At 41.6% G+C, this 25,158-nt stretch overlaps 1 protein-coding gene across 1 annotated transcript in view; it reads right to left on the reverse strand.

Moving 5' to 3' along the window:
* Nucleotides 1-25,158, reverse strand: part of cdh11 (cadherin 11, type 2, OB-cadherin (osteoblast)) — an 87,064-nt gene that overhangs the window by 22,741 nt on the left and 39,165 nt on the right. Inside the window, exons 3-6 of the mRNA XM_054599976.1 lie at nucleotides 4,747-5,156; nucleotides 3,794-3,933; nucleotides 2,758-3,052; nucleotides 595-714 (exon numbers count right to left, since the gene is read on the reverse strand). Coding sequence (XP_054455951.1) covers nucleotides 595-714; nucleotides 2,758-3,052; nucleotides 3,794-3,933; nucleotides 4,747-4,897 — 706 coding nt within the window. The 5' untranslated portion in view covers nucleotides 4,898-5,156. The remainder of the gene's footprint in view (nucleotides 1-594; nucleotides 715-2,757; nucleotides 3,053-3,793; nucleotides 3,934-4,746; nucleotides 5,157-25,158) is intronic.

A 25,158-nucleotide genomic window follows, 5' to 3' on the forward strand; every position in this document is an offset into this window, starting at 1 on the left:
GTGAAGAAAAAATCCCCAAAAAGGTGCTTGCTTTCACCCGTAGAACTGGAGGTAGTCGTTGTGACGTCACTCATTATATAATGGACGAATAAGGCGAATTTTGAAGCTTTGAGTTTGGCATTTTGGCCGTTGCCAACTTGGGTTTTAGCTGTTGCCATCTTGTTTTTTGGAACCAATGAACAGATTTGGAGGGGTGACGTAATGGTAGGGACGCCGTATACGTCTCTGGTAGAGACCTGTCAATCACTGTGTAGCCCCGCCCTAAAGCATCCCCTGCTTTATGGTCTGTTTGACTCTAAATGGAGCATCATTTACTAAATGAACATCATGCTGTATTGAAGAAGACTTGAAACTAGAGATTGAGACCATAAACTCATGTTTACAATGTTTACTGAGGGAATAAATCAAGAGAGAAGTAGAGTCATTTTCTCATAGACTTCTATACAACCAGAGGAGTCGCCCCCTGAAGGACAGGAGAGAGAATGAAAGATCAGCATTTTGTAAACCTTTCTGTGTGTCGTCTCTCTCTTTGCATGATGCTATATTTGGTGGTTTGTCTGTTGACCCAGATCAGGGTTCTGTCGTCATCCTCACCTGTCTGAGGCTCCACAGAGAAATACGGCTGTCCTTGCAGGATGCTGTACACCAGCCTGGCACTGTTTCCGTAGGTGGGGTCGTCAGCATCTGTAGCTGTCACCTGCATCACCGACGTACCTACGGGACGGAGAAAACGGACATGACAGAACAGTCAGGAGATGACTCTATCTCAGTGATCTGTGTGTTTTGGAATCACCTGGATGAGGAGAGGGAATGGGAAACACTCTCCATCTCTCTCAGACATTGCAGCTGAACTGCTCCCGCGAGGGTGGACTCCACTCTTATTTCTCCATATTTCATCAGCTGGCGGAAACATCCACTCTCCAATTTTGGTGATTTTCATGATTTAAATAAAACATTAAACTCCCTCCGCACGTCAACGGAGTTCTACAACTGCTTGATTTATGAAACTCTTTTTTTAAAAACCCACTGGATAATCTGTGAAAAAAATGCATTGTTGTCAAGCTCCAAAACAAGGTGACGACAATTTACTTCATGTAAAGCTCTGTTTACTGACCTTTTGACACATTAAGCCTTTCTTTCAAATGTGGCGGAACTCATGAAAACTGACTAAAAATAAAGATAAAGGCAAAGGATGTAATGGCAGTTTGTAATTTGCGCCACCTGCAGAGCGAGCGTTACGTTTTTGTATCTGCATACGTTTTTGTGTACTATTATGAGGTTTCAAATGTTATTCTATACCAACATTTAATTAATAATAACAGAACACCATAGCAGATTTTGTAAATTCATTCATTCCTTAACTTTCTTTCTGAACACATATGACTAAGACTAATTTTCAAGCGATGAGTATACTACCATTCATATCCACACAACAAATGTGTTCATGAATAAATTGTTTGCTAAAGCACCCACTTATCTACAAGAACACCATTCTTTCTTCCTAGATCTAGCCCCATGTACAAGATTGATGCATTTATTCTTTAAATGTTTTCTTTGTAAATGCATGATGTTTCCAAGTAGTCGTGTTCAAAGACTCGATCTCAATATTGACCTAAATAATTGTCATAATGATATCTGCTATGATATCACACAGTGTGATGTCTCCAGTTGCAGCTATGTGAAAATCCGTTGGGCATATAAGTGTAATCAAGTTTGACTCTGGCCTCATTGGGCTACCTTAAGTGTCCAGGGTAAATTACCCAGAATGAGACTGCCTTCTCAATCTGTTCTAGTTCTGACAGCCATGAGGGAACACGGACCTAGTTAGTCAAATTACAGCTTTTCTTTTCTGTTCTACTTCCTCGGTTGAGGATGACAGCAACCAGCGGCCCCCCTCCCTAACCAGACTTTTGTATTCATGGTTCAGCTCAACAGAACTCATTGACAAGTTCCTTTCTTTGGATGTCCAGTCCATTCAGAGAAGGGATTTCTCTGCCTTTCAGAGAGAGTGCAGCACCACTGCCAGTGCGGTTCATTCCAGGTCAGCCCCGAGGGGGTTTGAAGGCTCTCCAAGACCACATAATCTTTGGAAGGAAAATCTATCAAGATCAGAAGCTCTCAGTAAGGAGACTCTAAGGAGATGGCCCATGCCAACCTAGTGCTAAATATTTCCTCGCTCCTGGTTGAGGCTATTCTTTTTTTGACAATGTAAGAAAAGAAAAGGTAAAAAAATGAACGGTCATTTGGGGTCTGAATGTGTCGGCTTACGGTACTGTCGTTTTTCACTCCTTTGTCACACTTCCTGTGGTCAGGTTTCACTGATGATTAATAATGTATGAAAAAAGCTCTTTAGCAGACAAACAACAGAAGATGAACTCCATTGGTGACTTCATTAAGAAACGCCACTCAACAAGCAATGGAGAGCTTTTCTATAGTACTGATTATCTGTTTTGAATTGCGTTTGTATTTAAGATTTTCCAAGGAAAATAATTCTGCTGGTCAGTTTCACAGATATATATACTTAAACTCAAATGCTGAATTTAAGAAGCATTTAATGTTCATTTTAAAAGACTTTCCTTAAATACTATGAGTTCTCAATTTAGATGTAAGCACAATGTACGCTAACAACTTGCTTGGCTAACACACAGATACCTTCCACACCATAGTATTTCATCTTTAAATATAAACTTAAACCTACCCCAGCACCAATCTTAACCTCCCCCCCTGTTCCTTCACCTTTTCCTTTTTACTACTCACCAACATTGGACATCTCAGGCACCCTGGCGTAGTACGGCCCGTGTAGAAACTCTGGAGGATTATCGTTGATGTCTTGAACTTTCACGATGAACTCCGACGGAGGCTCCAGAGGCTTGTTAGTGTCTCTGTCCACGGCCTGGGCTGTTAAAGTGTACTGGGCCTGCTCCTCGCGGTCCAGCGTCTTCGTGGCGTGGATGTTGCCCGTCTTGTCGTCAATAACAAAGATGGTCCCCGCACCTTCACCGGACAGGATGTACTTGATGTTGCCAACGCCTGAGTCGACGTCTGAGTGGAGCTGAAATGGGGGAGGGTGAGATACAAGAAGAATGTGAGACAAACCAGGAAAGAAGACATAGAAAGAGACATATGCAAAGGCAGTATGTGTGTGGCCCTGACAACATCTGGATTTCAGATGGCGTGGAACTTTAAAAGAGGAAGAGAGACAGGACTGCTGATTACAGAGCGAGACAGGTAGTCTGGTCGCCAGGCGAGGCTGGAGTACATATTGTGGCTCAGCTCCTTGGCAGATGTGAAATGAGGCGTCTCTTTCTCAAGCCTACGAATTAAAGGAGCGGAACGACTGAGACAGACAGGCTAGTGGATGTGCTGTGTGAGGCAGGCACTGATAAGTTAGACATTTAAAACGTTGTCACCCCCCTCCAAAAAATTGAGGAATCACACAGCATTCAATTAAAGTCTTGTTCTTCCTTTACAACCCTTTGACTATGAAATATGGCGCACTGTAAACACAATTTGTTGTTTGTTATGAAAGCCGCTGCTCGGTTTGAGTGATGCTGTTGTTGTGGAGGAGAACCACCAATCATCTTCACCTTGAATGTCTTTCTCCCCCCTGACGAATGGGAGAAGCACATTTAAATCCTATTGGACTTCGTGATTTGTTGTGGCCCCAACGTGATTGTATATGGAGGGCAGTTCGGCTATAAGTTAAACAGTAGTAGCTATTAATCCTGTTTGATTCAAGAGAAGAGAGGCTGATCCAAGGACGCTTTCTACATTTTTGCTTTATAATACTCACCCTGCCCACCAGAACTGGGTCAGGCCCAGTGTACTCCTCAATGACGAAGAACTGATTCCAGACCCATCCTCGTTTGGACCTGTGGAGTACCTGCCCCTCTTTCCCAGCCCTCTGTTTGTGTCTGTGCAGCGACAAGTGACCTACAAGAACCAAACACAACACCTTTCTGTAAACAAATGCTATATATTCCTGTCAACCAATTCAAGTCAACAACACATTTTCCTGAGGATATATTCAGTTGATTGAATCAAGAGTGGGAAGGAAGCCGCAAGCTCATGAATGCCCTCTTTTTTAGCTATGGGTCACCAGATCTGAAGAAATATGGGTGGATGGTGTGACATGCGCTTCAACAGGTAGTTTTTAGGTGTCTCTGAGCAAGGCACTAAACCTGTTTGTTGCAATGCAGCTGCTCGACGGTTTTACTGAGCAGCTGCCACGGGCGAACATCTGTAACTGACGAGTACCTCGATGGAACAAATGAATCGCTAAGTAAGTCTTTACTATGTAAGTGAAGATAAAACAAAATGAGATTCAAATTGTAAATAGCACACAAATGCAAACACACTCAAGATGCAGCGAAGACGTGATTATCCAAACCGCCTTGGGAGATGTTTAGAGTACGGGATGACAGGAAGATGTGAATGCAGTGCTTTTCCAGTTTGTTAATGTAAAGGGTAAGATGCATATGAATTCACTAGGGTAAATATTTACTTCACAGCTTGGATGGTAACATCTCTGTACATTAATTGTCACTCTGAAGTACGAAGAGACTCGTGGTCATGAGGGACGGATCATTGTCAGTCAAAAAGAAGTGGTGTTTGTGTGACCATCTGTGCATCACAGTTACAGTATCAGGCTGTGATGGCGATGCAGCCAATGTAGAACAGTTTCTATAGTGTGAGAGATGCGCATTAAAGCCAAATAATCAGGAGCCCTGGTTTTGTTCGTCCTACCTGGATGTCTGTGTCTGTGGCCCCTCTGATCCAAAGATTCGTTTCCTTTCCGGGTTCCCAATGCCACGCTACAGAGCGCAGAAATTCCCACCAGCACCAGGAAGACCCTCAGCGACCCAAGGCCTTGCCGCTTCATCGTCGGCATCGCCATCTGACCCGAGCAACCTCGCACTTCACTCCGCCCCCCCTACTTTCTGCTTCCTCTCAGTGGAGCGCCGCTCCCACTGAGGTGATATCCTGTTTCTGCTACCGAAATGTTGTTGATGAACTTCCTAGTTCATTAGCTGAGAAGGGGCCTGCTGGTGCGGATACTCATCACCAACTTTTCCCCTTATTGCCTTTCCTTCTCCTCACTTTTCTTCTTCTCCTCTCGCAGTTGGTTGGCTCCCTCTCTCCTCTGATCACAAGGCCTGAAAGAGAGAAAAAAGTACTGCTTAAAAACTGATTGAGCAAATGTACATTCAGTTTAATAAAACATTCCCCTTGCAAACACAATTAATCTTTATAAAAGTGATGAATTCAACACCGACAGCGAAAAACAACAAGCAGTTCAGCGATCATTCCCGTCTGTTACAGAGGCTAATGTTAATTGGCTGCAGTTGGAGATCTGACTTCTTAAATAGTTGTCGTGTTGATTAGGACATTGTGCTAATTAAGCAGACAATGCTGTCTGTAAACTCATTAGCTTTAATTCAATTAGACACAGACTGATTCGGTGTGGGAGGTAGAGCTCATGAGCAACACCAAGTCGCTGTTTTGCTCTATTTTACGGCGCTTTCAGATTAAGAAGAAATAACATAAAGCAAAGAGGAATGTATTAAAGTCAGCAAAGGCAGATTTTAGGATCCTGACTCGATCTGTTAGACAGCACAACTCCTGACCCCTGAAGATTAATGTCAGGGAAACACCTTTGACTAAATGTCTTGGTGTGTAAGCAGGTTTTAAAATAAATGTATAATTTAATTAATACATTAATTAATGACATGATCCGAAGATCCGCTGAATAGATAACTACATGTGATTGGGCGTATTTCTAGACCAAGGTATGCTTAGTTCCTTCTGTTCGGATCAGACCCTTTGTACCTTCATGGGTATGGTTAGGTTTGGGTGTTCAGATGACTAACACTACGTGGTTGAGAGGATTGAAAGTGTTGGATCTTGGTAGAAAAAGAAGCCAATGTTAGTTGTTGGTATAAGACGGGACATGAGCCCCAAAGTCAGACATTTGTGTGCCCAACAACCTCTCTCTAAAACTTTACGCAGCAGTATATCAATGTCACGCAGCTTTCACATTCGCCATCAACAACACATTCTGTCATTTTCCGGCTTAATAGTAGTCAATGTCTGAAAATATTGGGAATACTAATCCAGACATTCCTATTGGCTGTTTTGACTCATGTCAAGATAAAACTGATAATACAAGGTTAGATAAAAGACAATAAAGGCTATTATGGTATGCTGATACAATTATAGAAACAAGCGTACATAATTACACCTCATTGAGGCAATAAAGTCACCTAATTGACCCACACGTATCCGTCAGATATCTCATTTCCTGGCCCAGTGGTTCAAGTATATTGATCATCATTTTGCACACAGTTGCGTCTCCAATGAACCTCCGTTATGACACCCGATGTGGTTGACGGGAGATTTAGTAACCAGCTGCAAAACCTGCATGTTACATTCCACATGGACCCATAGACAGGCGTCTGAACAATGCCAATACAGCCAAAGTAGACTTCAAAACAATTGCACCAAAAACTGACAGGATTCCAAAACCATTGAACACATGCATGACGCAGACGCTGGCAGTAAGAGGTTGTGTGCACAAATTTCTAGCTGTAGCTGTGAGAATCTCTGAGCTTCCTCTTTTCCTCTTTCTGTACCCTGAATCTTTGCTGTTCTCTCTTTCTCACATAAATAAAGGTTGTGTGCGCAAATGGATGCGTTTTTTAATATTCAATAGCTCAGTAGATGAGAAAATTCCCTCAGGGCTCATTGGCTCCTGTTGGCCACATGAGCAGCCAACCAGGAAGTGTTGACAGTTAATCCAGCACAAGCTCAACATCTGGCTAATTATCCTTGAGTGCTGTGATTGATGTGCGTTTTTGTTTGTGTATCTGTACGTGTGTTTGTGCGTGTCTAATACACATGTCTGTATAAGTCTAAAAGCTGTTTTGTCTTTGCCATATTGAGGAAGCAATTTGGGACAAAATGCTGCAGGATTGAAGAGAAATGATAGACAAATACCAATGTTTTTTTTACTGTGTCAAATTTGAGTTGAGAAATTTAGAGTTCATTGGTAACAACAAAACAAAAGCAACACATCCGTCATATCTATTACTGGTAATTGTCACATGAGCAAAAGACAATCCTAAACCCCGGTGTGCACTGACACCTGCTACGCTGAATCTATTAACACTCAAAACTGTCATTCATGAGTCGGAATTAAGTGTCGGTTTTATTTAACAAGTAAAAAACAAATGCGAGTCCAAAATAAATTGCTTTCACCAATATCCTGAAACCCTGTCAGCAGTCATCAGTTATTCATCTAAAAAAACTGTCAAGTCAAACACATTAAAATAACAATAATGAAACAGATTGGTGGCAGAGTGACAGCTCAGGAATACTGAATATGATATTGTGTGACTTGTTTGATTAGAATGGAGTGACCCTGCTTGGAAATTACAACAAAGAAAACCTGTTAGAAACTTTTAACAAAAGTACTTTAATATCCCAACAATCCTGTGCCTTTTTATTAAACTCAAAGTAGGTTATTGCTAAAAACATCGCCAATATTTAAGGGATTACTGGAGAATCCTGCACATCATTTCTGCATCTAATATTCTTTTGTTGTTTTTCTGTTCTTTTCTGACATCCTTTAAGGCTGAGAGAGCTCCACACACACACACACACACACACACACAGAGAGAGAGAATATGCGACCCAGAAACAGACAGCGATAATGACTCCCCAGGGCGAGCATGCCTTTTGGCCAGACCACTTCCTCTGTCTGAACACATGACTCAAGAGTCACATTTAGAATAGTGAACAGCGTACGCGATGTCTGTGTGCGCTCCATTCCCCCTGGGCTCTTAGCGTATAGCTGCGAATACATGAGTCAAGTGTTGGACTGGACTACTGTGATTTATTGGCTAACATTAGAGGGAAGCTAGACCCACGATGCGTGTGTGCGTGTGTGTGTGTGTGACAAAGGTCAGAGCGGTAGTGTTGAAAAAACGCAGCGCAACAAGGCCCTCAGGCTGAAATATTCTCAATATTTCATTTCTTAATGAATAAATATGACATTTGAGAGCCTCCCACTGTGTGTATTACTTACATATGTGGTGTGTAAATGGAGTGTTACTACTAAACAAACACATGTAAATCACCACTTCTTCTACTCCCGTATTGAGTAAGGTGACAGGAAAGACGATTTGAAAGTTAAATAGCTTTATATATAGATTTTGTCCTCCGAATCGGTCATTTTCCGACATAGTTACGAAGTGGAATCAGCCCTATAATCTCCTCCATCCTTCTTATACTCCTTTACGTCGCACCAGAAAAGCATTAGGGACAAACACAATGGTTGGCAAACAGTCAGTCACATCGCGTTTAAACAGGGAATGTGTGTGTCTGCAGTGAAGGAGTGTTGGAGTGGGTGAATGCATTTCTTTTTTCTCCGGCTCTGCCTCACGCTGAGCCTCTTCAGTCGGAGTAGCTGTAATAGCGGCCCATCTGCAATCACAGTGATTATCTCCAGAACCGAAAACAAAGCACAGAGCGCCAGCACATAGGACTATCCCTCCAACTGTGAATGAATGGAGACATTTATTTCTCAAGTTTCTCTAGTTTGTTCTCTCATGGTGCCTTTTCCCATTTCATTTTTTTTATTTTAGATTATACCAGTCTGTTCCCTTCGGCTTCATTTGCACAATCGAGATGTGTTTGATCAAATGTTTAGATTTTTAACTTCCTCAGTTAAAGCTTAGATCTGAAACTTGAACACGTTGTCGGCAGTAAATTGGACTTTGATGCATTATAGTGGTTATTTTTATTGGTCAGGACATGTGTGATGCAGCCAGCTAATGAGCTTTTCTCAATGGCGTTGTCTCAAACCAAGACGACATGTGCTGTTTTTTGTGTGTTTAAAATCTTCATACTTATTGATATACAGTGATAGCGATTAACAATGCAGATACAAATGTAATGTTTGGTGCTAAACAAACATGGCTGTGGTGTCGTTGGATTCCAATGACTCTGCAACATTCATTTTTTGTTCACTTTTAGACACTGTTTTGACAATTTCACAAATAATTTCAAGGTCGAAAGGACACTTAAAACCTAGTGTTTTAATAAACATGATTTAGCATTGTTTTACCCACAATGATTTTGGACGATCCTTTCAACCACTTTGACGCCTCTCACTCATTCATAGACTCTATCTTAAGCTGTTTGCCTTCATGAAAACCAGACAATGTCCAGAAAATTGGGTTTGGACGTTGTTCGGAGTTGCCCTTATACTTCGTAGCAGATGCATTCTCACCTACTGGACATACTGTATCTGGTTCTGGAGAGGGTTGGCGCCTGGGTATAGCATGCAGGAAGCAGGGCGCGTTCCTAATTCGGTCATTAACAACCAAGTCTCTTGTCAGTTTCAGCGTTGGCCCTTACAGACCCCTTGGATGTTTGTATTTTTCCATTTTTTTGGGGCCAGCTGCATAACAGAAATGTCATCAACACAAGCCATTTGCTTGTCGTGAATTCTCCAGACAATGTTCAGCTCTATCCACTCATGGGCTAAACCGGACATTACACAGACTTTGTTATGGGGGGGGCTGGCAGGGTAAAGCCACTGGTTCAACTGATTCAGATGTTTGACTTCGCACATACAGCTCCTCAGGGAAATGTCTGGAATGATTTCAGGGTGGCAGTGCATGTGTTTGGTAGACTTTTGAAGCGTTACACAGCAATGAAAACTCTCACTTTCTATAATTTCCTCACCTCTTAGCCCTTTCTCTGTCGGTGTCTCCGTCTGGCCTTCACCTCACTCTCATTTCTCTCTCCTTTTGTGAACCAAACCTTCCAGCATCTGCGTTAAAATACCTGCAGGAAATGCCTCGAAACTATAGAAGGTAAACTTGACCCTACTTTTATTTCCCTCTGCCCTCCAACTTTGTCTTTCTCCTTCTCTCTCCAGGGGTAAGCGGTAATAAAGGTGATTCATTCGTGTACGGATGTGATCTATATCCCCGGTCCACCTTCACACTGTGTTTTACTGTGTATGTAGCTCACTATGTGCATCTTTTCATACTTCTTCTCCCCCCGGTCTCCACATATTGCCTGTGAAAGGGATGAGTAGTCAAACAAATGATCTTACTGTACCTTGTTTGGTCAATGTGTACAAAAGGAGGACAAATACATATGAGAGCGAACGGAGAAACAAGGACAGCAACGGTATATTTGTTGTGAATTTCCCTCGTGCAGCCTCTTTCCTTTTCATATAGGACAAGGTCTCACACACCTGGAGGCTGTCTGAAAATCATCCATGCATTAACTTAAAAGAAAGAACCTTTGAGTTTATATTATTTGATCAATGTTTGGACAGATTTGTATCCATAAAGCTGGTATGTTTCAAAGGCAGATTTTCAGGACCATCTGTTTTAAGATAATAGATGTGGATGTGGGAAAACATCATGGCTCCTATAACGTCCTTTTTTATGTTTTGAATTGACCACCATGAAAGGGTCGTCTCATCAAGCATTCAAATTATTACATACGAAAAATAATGCACTTTTTTGTAATTTTATTGATATCCCACAAATTTTTATCGTATATTATCAACATAAACTTGAGCAAGGAAGTATAAAGACCGCTAAATCTCACATTGACTGGTGGGAGATGGGTTGGAAGGCTCCAACAAACAGCGATCTTTCAGCCAGGACACGGAAGACACAAGAAGTCAATGATAATGTTTTTGTAACTAACTTGTGTACTTCCTTAGTGGTTTTGTTGCCTAAACCTAACTAATCATTTCACAATCTTTTCCTAAACCTAACCAAACAGTTTTATTGTGAAGACGGAAGTTTATTTTGAAAAGACTGTATGAATGCAACGGGCTGAAATTGACACGTGTTGCTGGCTTTTATAAGAAAACGCACAAAAAAGTGAGGAGTAACTTTTTGTAGGTTATCATAGGAACCGTTTCATGAGGAACATCGGCTCTTTCCAAGCCAGGAAACTAAAGTATTCTGTCTGAGTTTGACAAAGCGGCTGACATGAACAGGAATTGGACGTAGAACGTGTTGTTTGTTCCCACGGGGCGACATTTATCCCCCTCTGTGTTCTCACAGTGGCCGTATCATCGTTCGTTCCTGCAACTTTGGTGTCATCCAGCATGGTGGCCAGTCTGCTCTGACCCGAACAAAGATGGCGGCACAGCAGAGAATTGTGGTCTTGAAAGTTTTTCGAGGCAACCTAGAAGCAAATCTGTTTATTTTAGAATAAAGTGGATAAAAGCGTCTGCTAAATGACTGTAATGTAATGTAATGTAATGTAAGTGAAGTGTAGTTTTTACAGGTTTTACATTTGCAGTTCGGTATGATGGGTATGACAGACATTGTGACATTACCCTGCTTTAACACCAGGAGGTTAAAAGGTTATTTCGGTCCTGCTCCACTAAGCGAGAGCTGTTTACTGTAAACTGGCCAGTGTGGGTTTGAAATCTTTCCCTGAGGAGATGCAGTGAAGGACACCTCACAAACACACCATTGATTGGGCTGTTTTGCCAGGAATAAAGCTGTAACCATTCACTCGCTCAAGAGCTCCTCCAGCCACCGGACCCTTCCGTAACCCTAAACACTATTTGAACCAGATGTGTTCTGCCGGGATGAGAGAAGGGGGTCATGTGAGGTTTAAAGTGAGTTTTTTTTGTTGCTGTAGAAATCCACTCCTACTCTCCACAACAAATCCCACAGATACGCCGCTGTAGATGCTAAAGCTGTGAACCGGGAGGTCTTTTTTTTGTTAATAAGGAAAGATTTAAAAAGATAAAGGATGGATGAAATGAACCAACCAGAGAGCAAGATAAGAGAAGGACAACCAACAAAAATAATGACTAAGAGTGATCGTGTTTCTTTCCAGCAGATGTCAAGATAATTTTACACCAACCTTTGAAATGTTGGGAAGTTTAACCTCATTGTTTCCATTTGCTGGGTTGAAGCAAATACTTTAGATTCTTGAAAATTAGGAGGAGAAAAGTCTGGATAAGTAAATATCATGAGGTTACATTTCGTCTTTGGGATCATTCTTTGTGTGAAAACCAAGGACGGCAGAGTGCACACACACTGACAAGACAGAGAGTGACACAGCAAACGAAAAAAAAAAAAAAAAAAAAGAAGAAGACAGAGAGTGGGAGTATTAAAGCTCACTGTGGGTGTCTCGTTTCGGGCGGCTGGCTCTCTTGCGGTCTGTTAAAAGCTTAAAAACAGAGCGGTGCTGAAAACAGACACCCAGCGTTTAGCTCACACCGCGAAACCTGAGGCTTAATTGCCTTTCAATTAGAGGAACTAATAGGCCTCTGTGAGTGTGTGTGTGTGTGTGTGTGTGTGTGTGTGTGTGTGTGTGTGTGTGTGTGTGTGTGTGTGTGTGTGGGGTGAAGTGATTACAAAGAAAGAGCTACAAAGCTTTCTCAGCATTCATGGAAATAGGTATTAATGAGAGGCTAGCTACTCCGACACACACAAATACACGGAAACACACTTACTGCAATGTTGGTCTTCTTAGTGTATGTGTGCATGTATGTGTGTTATTAATTTGTTAGTGTGTGTGTGTGTGTGTGTCTGTCTGTGTGTGAGGTTGCTGATTCCTGTTCAGCCATTAGTGAAATCCAAGTGCTAATTACCACCAACAAGACCCCACGTCTGCTGTTTTCACAAACACACACACACACACACACACACACACACACACACACACACACACACACACACACACACACACACACACACACACACACACACACACACACACACACACACACACACACACACACACAAACTCTCTCATGCAGTTTCTTCATGTTCATATTATCTCTAATCAACTTCACTTTAACATCATTAGTATCTTTTTACATGGACGGGGAACAGAGGACTGAATTTTCCAGTGCTGTTTTCATGTCCAGAACATGTAAAGTTAAATGGTCTGGAATTGTATTATTATGTAATCTAATCAGTGCAGTGCAGTTTATGATTATGCCATTTATTGTCTCTTTTTTCATCATTACTTTATCATACAGTTGGCAAAAATGATCGTCCAGAGAGTGGAACACATAAATGAAGGGTCGGCAATTTGGATTTGATCTTTTGCTTTTCTTTTTTCATTGGCATGCAGGACCAAACCCAGTCAAAGGCAAATGGCATGCTGCACACACACCGGCTGTGTTCCAAATAGCACACTAACATACATTCTACATACTCAATCGTCATGGACTGCATACTGTCTACTAAATGAAAGATAAACTACGACACCTCCAGCGGCTCCGGGTTAGGGTTTAAGATTTAAACATTGGTAAAAGCACTGCAGCAAATTTCCAAACACAGGTTTTTCGGATGAACTGACCACGTATTGGTAATTTAAAGAAAAGAATAAGCACACTACGTACTCGATTTTGCATCATTCTTAGTATGAATAGTATGTTAGTATGCAATGCTGACTGATGATATAACAGTGTAGTACCGTTAAAAATCATTAACTGCCGTTTGTCACAACAAAACCTTTCCTCTGTTCTCCAGCTCTCTGAAGGTAACGTTCTTTGTGTCAAAGACCTTTCTGATCGATTTTTTTTTGACGGAGTCTGAAGAGGATTTTTTCCTCAGTGAGGCAAATCTGTTTCCTCTTTGGAAACACAAAAGCATCAACTGATGTGCTGGTGTTCAAGCAGCAGAATCCTTGAGAGCTGACACGGACTCACTTATCCTGGAAAGAGGAAACACTTTTGGTAAATAACGTCTCTGAACGGTGAGGAAACAGGCCGATGATTTCAGGAAAAGACCCGAATACAAGCTGTGCTTTCTTTGTTATAGCCTACGTTTTTCACAGGTCACTTCATTTTTTCTGTCCATCTGTGTACTTTGTGTTTTAATATACATCCATTTGTGGGATTCAAAAATAATAGGTAGCACAATTACTTATATCTGAGTAATAATTACAGTAACGCCATCACAACTCCGAGAAAGTAATCAGTAACAGGTAACTTCTCCAACATTGCTACAACAAAAGCATCCGTGCCATGTTGCGTTAATGTGAAGAATGCTAAATACACAAAGTCCATAATGAAGAGACACAAACAATATGCTGACAGCACACACAAACTTTCATTTGTTGCATTCAGATACGCCTAATTAACTCTGCCATTGTTGTGTTGGGGAAGTCTAATTCTGTTTAAAATACTTTATTTCATAAAAAAATAAACTCTGTTTACATGTGTGTTTTCCAGAACATTTTTTGTTTTGCTCATTATGATTAGCATCCTCAATTACTGAGAATCACACTAATTAGTGTGGAAATAATACTTGTATAATTGTGGGGAATTATGTGCAATCAGAACAATTCTTTCTGCTAATGAGGCAGAGATGTTTTAGTTGTTTTTTTTAAATAATTTGGCAAATATGTGTTGTGACTATTTAATATCGTTGGACCAGTATTTCTTTACTGTTTTATTTACTTTGACCAGAGTTCATCTATAAAGACGGCTGCCTCATAACTTCATATCATGCATTTTAACAGACTAGTTGCAACATAAAACTAGTATTTGAAGAAATGGCTTTTGTCTTTGCATGGTTCAACTATTTTAAAGTATACTTCATGTACACAGCTCTTTTTCACAGAACTTAAATATTGAAATTAATGTTTTTGGCAGCTGTACTCTGATAGAAAGTAGGGCTGCACAGTTAATGAATAATAAACGGATCCTGATTTGGGCTTCCAACAATTAAAGGAACAGGACCGACTGCAATATTGACGGTTTCAGAAAACTCGGCAACAAATCATATCAAGCGCTTCCTAAACTCACAGAAAAATTCTGTGAAAAACTTTTACTGAAGTATTCGTGGGATCTCAATATTGATCAAAATAATAGTACTTAAAGTTTTGCCCACAATCACGCAGCCTTTACAGAAAGACTTATTCTATTATTACCCCCAAAAAATGTAACTGTTGCTCCACGTTGTATATTAAATGGGAAATGTTGTTTTCATTGCAGTGAAACTTAATGGAAACATAAACAATGCCGTTAATGGGGGCGCATGTTTGTCCTCATTTGGCCTTTTAATTCAGAAGGAAATCCTCTGAGCTGAAAACAAGTTGATGACCAAACCAATCAGCTCTCTCCGTGTTCTTCATAACGAGCGGCCGAAGTAGACGGTAAAAACAACGGGCGGGCTGATGAGACGCCGTTAAGCTCCAGGCGAAAAACAATGAAGCTCCAATGAGACCGCGGACCACTGTTCATTGGCTACTGGCTCGTACGGGAATGCCATCTCCCTTGACTTCAACTCTGCGACTGTTGGGACCTTTCTTTCTCCCCTGATAATTGGAAAGACCAACTCGTTCGTTTTTTAATTATGACGAGCAATCTCCAAAAAATGGCCAACGCTAGAATTAAACGTGTGGAAATTGAAAAAAAGAAAAAAAAGAGGCAATGTTTTGTAAAAGCCTTGTGCTAACGACTTTGTTAGAATTCACTGGCTATTGACCTGAATGAGATCCTTAATAATGTGAAGGGTGTCCTTAATTAACTGGCTCTTTAATTATCCCTCCGTCCTTCCCTTCGTCCCTCTCTGTTATTTACATTGTCGGTTTTTCTCCCCCTCTTTTTCCATCTTCACTTCACAGTCCAGAAGGATCCATCCGAGCAATTATAGCTTTGCATTACAGCGTTGGAGTGACACTGTAATTACCGGCACAGACGTTTAGAATATACTTAGGAATGGAAAATAAATATGGATGTGGTTTATCTTTCCATTCTTGTTTATCCCACTGAGGAAAACCGCTCATGACCCTCTGAAGCTGCCAGACTTTATCTTTCGCCGCTTTGAAACACGTCCAGAGTCATTCATCACGGTTTTCCCCCCTACATGTGAGTACACATCCGCAACATGGGTAATGAATGAAGTACTTCAAAAACCAAACTCATGGGGGGGGGGGGACATCTGCCGGGGTTCAGAGTTCACAGTCGTTCTCGCCCTCTCCATCACCGGGGATTCACGACACTGCCACCGCACCTTTTTAATCTGAGAGGGAGGGAGATAAAAAGACGGATGGCGGCGACGACGGGACGGACGCTCGGAGAGAAACGCTCGGAGAGAAACGGTTGAAATCGTCGGGGGAAAGACGCCGCTCAATCAATCATAAGATTCCCGGAATAGAAAGGGGGGGGGGAGTTTGGAAAAGAAAGCAAAACCTGAGACTCTCTTTGCTGCTCACTCTGTCTTTTTCACTCAGTTTCTTTCTGTGTGTGTTTGAGTGTGGTTTTGGTCTATAGCCCCTAAGGGAGGGCGAGAAAGCGAGAGAGAAGTGGGGGGTGTTGGGGGGGGGGGGCAGGAAACGGTGGCGTCTGGAATTGATTTGAGGCTAAAGGAAAAATAAAATACTTTAGATTCTTAAAGGCTCGGGGACGGACGACCACAAAGAAATGAAGAAAAGGTAGGAGAGAGAGAGAGAGAAAGAGAGGCCACATAACCACAAAAAGAAAAATGTAAAGACGGATTTATGCTCCTGCAATAAAGTCTGTGAGGTCGCCATGAGCACACTGTGGCCGGATCTTATGTGCAAAGTACCTCTTAAAAAAAAAAAAGGTTATACAGGCTACGTGGACATGGCAAGAATTGTGATTCTTCTGCTCGGGCTGATCTGTATTCCTTGTTTCCGGTGATAAAGTGTAGATTGTTGTAGATTGAGAGAAAGCAACATTTAAACGACTTTACATACAAGTCATAAGAATCTCCAAAATATCAGCCCCGCCACCAATTTTTGCAATAAAATGAAGCCATATATGCAGGAATAAAGTATAACAAGAAGAAAAAAAAAATGACCACAAAATCACAAAGAGGAGGGATGAGAAAACAGATAAGAAGAAAGAGGAAACGGGAGAAAGTAGAGCAGCTGCTGTGGAGAACTGGAGTGAAGGGAAGACGAGGCAAAAAGGGGAGAGGAGAGTCGCTGCTGCAGTGAGATTCTCTTTAAAACCTGTTTCACGCCACAGCTGTGGAACTGTTTATTCTCTACGCAACTTCAACAGCAGCGTGGAAGCATACAAACTCTGCACTGTGATCCCCACGCATGTAGGAACAAAACCAAGCTGAACCACTGATGCTTCCAGGAAAAGCACATCTAGTTATGGCCATACTAAAACATCACTTTCTTTCTATCAGGTACTGAAAAGTCTTCTTAAAGGGCCAGCGTGCAGGATCTATAAGCAGAGATGGAATATAACTTTCCAAACTATGTTTTCATTGATGTAATATCACCTGAAACTAAAAATCGTTGTGTTTTTGTTAGCTTACAATAAGCCTTTCATATCTACATACAGAGCAGGTACTCTTCACGTAGTCAACCATGTTGCACCACCGCGTTTCTACGGTAGCCCAGAATGGACAAACCAAACACTGGCTCTAGAATGAGACTTTCGCTATTTTTTAGTTTACCTGAAGGCCACCGTAGTTCTCTACACGCATTTTGACACCGAGGTAACGTGAGCTGCAGAGTGTAAAACCGTGGTGCCTCCAGCCGCTGTGTGACTTCCGTTCCTCCTAAAGAAGAGTTATGATGGTGGCGATGACCTCTGAGCGAGGTGAGCGGCGTTACCACGACTTTACACTCGGAGCTCACGTTACCACGGTCTTAGAAAAAAGAAGTAGTGAGTGGAGGGATGTTCAGTTGGTTGCAATCTCACCTTTTAGATGCTAGCAAATCCTACCCACTGTCCCTTTAAAGTCTCTATCAGAAGCTAAAGTGGTAGATTTTAATTTGAATAACTTTATTGTAAAGAACGTTTCTGAACCATGGTTACAAGGTGATTAAAACATAATCAAACTATGCCAATAAGGAGGAGCTGCAGAGCGAGCACCTTCTAACTTTTTACAGTTAGAGGTCAGAGGTTAAAGAATGAATACAGCCAATGAAACGACCTTTAAAAACTAGTAAAAAGCGAATGTGTGTCTGAGGGTGATTTCATGGAAACACTTAATCATCTGCTGAATGTGTCTTCGTTGCTTTTCCACTATATTTCTTCTATAAAACCACTCAAATTTCATGACATTAGTAATTACATCCTCCAGTCCGGCGCTTTTTTCCACGTGCAAACTGTGAAAAACTGTGAATCTCCACACTGCTGAGGACCAGCGAATGCGCCATTAACCGATCAGCGGGGAAGCCCGTTCATCGTATTAGCAAAGCTCATTAAACCGACCACAACAATGATGAGCGCCGTTGTGTGTTTATTGGCCCCCCCGTGCAACAGTCGCACTGCTGCCAAAACCGACGCAGACGGAGAAGAAAGAGGCAGGTAAAAAAAAAAAAAAAAAAAAAAAAAAAAAGGGAATTCATGCAGCCTCTTTAAAAGTCCACCGCAAACAAGCTGAATTACGAGGAGACAAAGAACGGACGGCGTTGACTGTTGAAATGAAGAGATCAACGGGAAATTGCAAAGCAGCATGGGAGCCAGAGGAAGAAAGGGAGCAACAGAGAGGGATTTGTGTCCGGCTAGGTTAACCATGTGTGTTCATGCTTTAGCGAGCTCAGCGAGTCTGTTCCAACATGATGAATGGAGACTAAAGATATTAGAATATGGAAAAGAGAGAGAGAGAGAGAGAGATATCAAAGAGGGGCTGAGAGGATAGGAGGTGGAAATCCTCTTTTCTTTTTTTCCTCTCCCCCATTCTTTCCCTATAGAGAAATGAGAGAGTTAATCCTCCGGGGCTTACATTTGTTTCTTCTCCCTCTATCTCTCTGTATTTCACTATCACTGCTTTCTGACATTCTCTCACTGCTCCCTCCTGATCTTGGCTTTTTTCCTCCTTTTTTGCATGCTGTTTAACCCTCATCCATTTTTTCCCCCTTCTCTTCTTTCCATGTCCTCCTCTTGTTGAATTCCTTCTTTTTCCCCGTCTCTTCCCCCCTCCATCCCTCTGATTCCTCGCAGGCTTCATGGGTTTATGATGCATGGTAATCTCACTGCAAACACATTTATCTGCCCATTCTTTCTCCTCCATTCCCCTCTCTCTCTCTCTTTTTCTTCTTCTTCTTCTTGTTGCTCGGCAGGGCTGTGAGCTGTGTGATGATGCTTATAGGAAATTAACATCTGGTTAGTGCACACGGAGCAGAGCTAAATGTAAAGACAGAAGAGGGAAGGACGCCGCAAAACGGAGCATCGGAATGGAGAAGAGAGGAAGAAGAGTAAGAGCAGAGTCGAACGAGGCGGAGTAGAGAATATGAATTCAGAGCACAGCGTCTCGGATAAAGGCCAACGCAGAGTAGAGCAGAATTAAAATGAAATCCATCTAAGGTCGACACGCAGGAATAAGGGGGGGAAAAAAGTCTCATCTGATCTTTAAAAGTCTGTGAGAAAAAAGGAAAAGATCGATCCATCCATTACAGCTGCTCCATTTTGAAAAGAATATATCTAGTTGTGATTATTTTGGGAGATATTGCAACTGCGGTTTATTCTCATTTTGATTAAAAAAAACATATAAAGATCGCTATGGAGTGATTCTTGCAGGGATCTGTAGCAAGACAAGTATGTTTTGTTTGGTCTGCAGCAGAACAATATTTCATTTAAATAGTATTTTGGCAAACTTTTCAGCTCAGCGCCTCCTGCCAATAGAACATAGCAGGCCATACTGTGATTTCAATACCATTTAAATTACTTTTACAGACCCATCATCCATCCATCCATCCTGTTTGATCCATGTATAATTGTCTATGTTTTAAAAAGCAATTAAACAGAAGTGGGTCACAAACGTTTTGTGTCTCTGGTTCCAGTATAAATCCAGTGCAGGTGGCTCGGTGGCGGCCAAACCTGTAATCTCATCTTGGAGGATAACTCCTGCTGCGTCCCAAAAAAAAAAAAAGAAGCAATTTCCCTCCGTTCTGAAATGCCATTTCCTCCCGATAGTCGATCCCTTTAAGCTTTCAAATTAAACACAGTCACCTGATCTCATCACTCCGCGTTTCCTGAAGCTCTGCTGATAGGATCATCACCTGTGTTCCTGTTGTACGAGTTAACATCCAGGACGTTTTTTTTTTTTTTTTTACACAAAATCAGGCTGCAACATGGAAGAACTTCCCCAGGCCCCCCTTAAATACGACGTTGTATTTGCCAAAATAAACTCTGGAGTCTCTGGTATCTTCATTTCTCTGACCACAGGAAGTGAGAAAGTTTGAGGCAGCAGCTCATCACTCCTTCCAGGGGAAGCTGGATTTGCACATCAGGTGTTTTTTGCCTTTCTCTCCTTTTTTTTTTAATGACTTTAAAACCCCACAGGGTTGATAAACCGAAGTGTTTACTGGCATGACATTTCAACATTCCCGGGTATTGAAGTTTTCATTTTTTTAGCTGCCATTTGAATTCGCCAATCTCTGAAGATGCCCAGGGCACGAAAACAGCAACAAAAAACATAATCTGTCAGTGACATTCAATTGTAAGTTTTAATTTAATACTGGTGGTAGCTCTGTCAGAGGGAGGATTTTAAAAATTGCTAGATATTTAATGAAATGAGACTGCAATTATTCAATTTTTTCTACTGCGTCAATCCACACAATAGTTTCATTATTGCTCATACGGAGTACCGCGCCGTCCAGAAGAAAGAAGAAGAGAATACACTTATTGTGTGTGCAGTTGAACGTGCTCTAAAGCTGAAATAGTCTGCGTCTCAAACTTCTGCTTTAATGTCCTTCACTCCTCTTCTTTTTTTTACACTTTAAGCTGATGCTCTTATTCAGGACGGCGAAAAAGGCTGAGTGCAAGAGTAGTGTAAGCTTAAACCAGGACATTGCAAATATTACAAAAGACATGCAGAAAAGCATCAAAGCCACATTGTCCGGACGACATTTGTAGTTGTGTGTGTGTGTGTGTGTGTGTGTTTGTAGTGTGTGTGTGTGTGTGTGTGTGTGTGTGTGTGTGTGTGTGTGTGTGTGTGTTATCCTAGAAAAGTGATGGCGGCAGAAAGGCTCCATCAAAGGACCGATGTTTCAGAGATGCCTGATATGAAGCCTCTTGACATTTTTCATACCGTCTTTCTGGTGATTCATCTACCCGTCTACCATCCTGACCAACAGTTTAAAACCAGCACCCCTTTTTTTGTCATTCTTAAGTGGCCACACAATCGACAGGTAATAATGAAACACTGATTAATCACACTCCACCACTGCAGCCTCACAACCTCTACGCAATCGATAGCACGCGAACACAAAGTCCAGCCTCCGATATCCCAGAAAGACAGTGTCAGATGATGGATGGGGATGGGTGCAGCTAGGATATGGGAAAACAAGCTAAATCTGCAATTGAGTTATGAAGAGAGCAATCATAACAAAGTAAATGTTGGTTTTTTTCAAATGTTTTCATTTTTGTACTCCTGACATGAACATTTATTAACTTCCAGCTTCCAAGAGAAACAACCTTGAATCTACAAGCTCAGGAGGGTTTTTCGGGGGGGGGGGGTTACTACAGACTACTTCCTGGATATCCAAACCGTCTTTGGCCGTGGTAACACTTGTCTTTTCAATGTTTTTGGATCTCAGCTGTGTCCACGTATGTGTGCTCTTCAATGCAACATGCCTGACCTGATATTGCTGGGACATATTTTGTGGTCAAAGGAGCGTCTGTAAAACAGTTTATAAACACAATTTATATCCTATAATTCTTTAACAATAAAAGTCCCATGTTTTTTTGCTGATAACTCTTCTTCCCTGCAGTATTAGTAGACTAGTAGACTAGTTAACAGCAGCTAACAAAGCTCCGCCAATTTGCGGTTAAACACTTTTTCCCTGTAATTCTTCACAATAAACGTTCCCTGTTATTTTGTTGTTTAAATGCTTTTATTTTGAAGCAGCAAAATCAGGAACTGTTTGGTTTCCATCATCAGTACCAGTTTTCCTCCTCTCTACTCTTTGCTCTCCTCAGCTTCTCGGGAAGATGATGGAGATCTACGTTTGATTAATTGATCGGATTGTGTCCACATGCCGTCCTCACCTCCCTGACATCCAAACTTAAAGTGAACCCAGGCCACCTCGGCATGTGGCCGATCAGACCCCAATGCGATCAAGATCCGAATGTAGATTTGTCAGGTAATGCGTCCTGGCATGATCGGATGAAATAAGTTGCACTGCAAAGACAGATGTAACCACGACCAATGCTGCAGCTCAGTGGACCTCTGTGTTGGTGTTAGTAGGAAGTGGCCGTGTCTTTAAAAGTCTCTGCAGGTTCTCCACAGTATTTTATTGATGTGTTTCCTTTTTTTTTAATATATATCTAGCTCTCAATCAGTCAGACTGCTGGCTAATCAATACTGGTAGAGGGCATTAAAACTCACTCTGTGTGTGTGTTTGTGTAAATCTCTGGAAAAGGAATCTTCTCCTTCCTAATTCCTGCTCCTTATCTGTCCTCCCAGACACCCATCAGTGTCACATGTTTGAAGATATATGAGCCTGATAGTTAACGACTTTTAACGCCGTTCTCCGACTTGACGCTCTTGAGCAAGGCTTATCTAAAGGCTGTGCTGCACTCTCCACTGAGTTTTATGGGGTAATTCTCACTGCTGCACTTCACATTTTCTGCTTTTCCAAAATGTTCATGTTTTGCAAATGTCTGACATTTTTATGTGGGTTTAGGACATAATGTGCGACATTAAATGGAGCTTGGACTTTTAACTAGTTTATAAAGAGACAATATGTAAAGGCCTTTCATCCAAAGACAGCTGATATCCAGCTCCTTGATGATGGATCCATTCATCTGCCATCACAGCTCTGCGTGTTGAAATCACGTTTTTCCGACTCATTCTTCAGCTGCCACGCGATCAATGCATAATTATAAATTAATACCTTTTAATCACATCCGCTGCCAGATTCCAGTGTGCTCCAAACTTGGAACAAGCATCCCCCAAATCCACAAGCGATGTGTGTGTGTGTGTGTGTGAGCGTCTCACACACACACACACACACACACACACACACACACACACACACACACACACACACACATAGTAGATCAGATCATTAGCAGATCAGTAAACAGCATTTTTTTGATTCTATTTGATGTTTGTCGGTACAAACCTTTGGCAGAAGCACGCTGCAGTTTCAGGGGACTTCTCCCTTCCAAATCTCATTTTGGAATCGTTTCACTGCAGCTAAACTTAATCCGCAACGATGCTGATGTAAGCATTAACACTTGCTGTGTAGTTAATGCAGAACACAAGATGCATAAAATGTGCTGGATGCACGATCTGCATGCAAACAAAGCCAAAGCACGTAGCAGCGACGGGAATGGGAACTAATTCTTGACATTTTGACACAACTAGTGTGAAAACTGAACACTGAGCCCTGGAGTCGGTGTGTGGAGGATTGTGCAGCTAAAGTTTGCAGCTCTGCCGCCAGATAAGATTAATTAATAAACACAACGAGCAAAGGGAAAGAATGGATGCATGGTATATAAACAACTAAGAAATGCATGCACATACAGCCACATAAACACACAACAATGGATCTGTTGCTTTCTTTCTGCAGCAACGTGTGACGATCAGAAGCCACTAATCTGAGACTGATGAGCACTTTTGTTCCGTCTCTCCCTATCTCTTTTTATACAAATCAAAGAAACACACACACACACACACACACACACACACAGGAGCTGTCAGTTTGCATGCCGCCGAGTTGTCGCGCCGACAGAAGAGGTCATCTGAATGAATGCCTCCTATTATAGGATATGCTCTAAGATTGCCCATTCGGAGGTCAAAAAGGTTAAACATCCAATCAGCACGCCGCGTAGCCAACCCCCCTTTGAAACCAAGATTCACGGCAAGTTACAGGCGTAATCGATGGAAGTCAACGAGGACACATTTCAAAGAATAATCCTGGCATAAAAAAAACAGATGGAGCGGGAGCTTAAATCCTCGTTCATGTCCGACTGATGAGTTTTTAAAGGACAACATTTAAGCCTCTGATAACGTATACTTAATATCTTTAAGTGACTTTTATCGTCACTTAGTGCAGATGATTCTCTCAAAACAAATACATCGCTCTGGTAGACAGACATGGAATATACTGTATATGTATATATACATTTTTTTATTTTTTTATTATACCTTTACTGTGTTATTTTTCCTTGTTTTGATTTTTTTTTTTTGTACTTAAGTCTCTTGTTTGTTTGTACTATCCACTGTATTGCTGTAATCCTGCAAATCTCCCAGCTGTGGGACTAATACAGGATTATCTTATTTTATCTTATACATGCTGCTTTTGCAACTCACATTACAGTATGTTTGCATACACAGAATCAAGAGTCTTGCTATGATCCTTGGTATTTTAAATTGTTAATACAAATATACTAAATAATACTTTTCATTTTTACTTTTTCGTGCCTGAATTTATCCGTGTAATCTACTCTTCTGTTGTCTTCCACACCCGACACTTCTTTCAAATTTAGAATTTTCAAAGATTATCATTTTTTTCCTGTAGTTTCCTGTCTGACTTCCTGTCTCTGAGTCTCTCTACCTATTTGTCTTTCTCCAGTCTCTGCAGCTCGCAGTCGAAGGATTAGAATACGCTGTTCTGGAATCGGCTCGTCAGCCTGGCAGCCACCGATAAGCACACTCAGGATCGATTAGATCTGCCCTTAATCTATCCAACTTTTTCCAGGCGAATGAAAGAAAAAAGAAAAAAAAGAAAAATGCTTAGTATGGGAGATGTGAGGTGCGCGATACGGTGACTTTGGGAACACGCGCCCAGAGGGCAAATGCATTGTAAGCCGCATTTTCAGGCACGAGATCATATTAAATATGCATTTTTACAAGTCCTCTTTAACACGCTGCTGTAGGCAAATACAAGCTAAACAATTTTTCTATTAACCATGAAGGACGGAGATTGTTACTGAGAGAGAGAGAGAGAGAGAGAGAGAGAGAGAGAGGGGCAACAAAAGGGGAATAAAGAAAAGCGGATAAACAACACAGACAGAAATAATTATGTAATGAAAGAAAAGAAGGAATGAAAGAATTGGAGATAAAGCTCTCTGTGTGCTTTCACCCATCACTCTCAGTCACTCTCTGAAAGAGTTGAGCTGTTCAAACTGAATGCTAAACAGGAAACAGGGGCCTGATGTGTCAATGCCAATTCACAGGCCTTTTGTGGAAGATCGGCGGTTCG

Source organism: Anoplopoma fimbria, chromosome 6 (assembly GCF_027596085.1).
Source record: "Anoplopoma fimbria isolate UVic2021 breed Golden Eagle Sablefish chromosome 6, Afim_UVic_2022, whole genome shotgun sequence".
NCBI lineage: Eukaryota > Metazoa > Chordata > Actinopteri > Perciformes > Anoplopomatidae > Anoplopoma > Anoplopoma fimbria.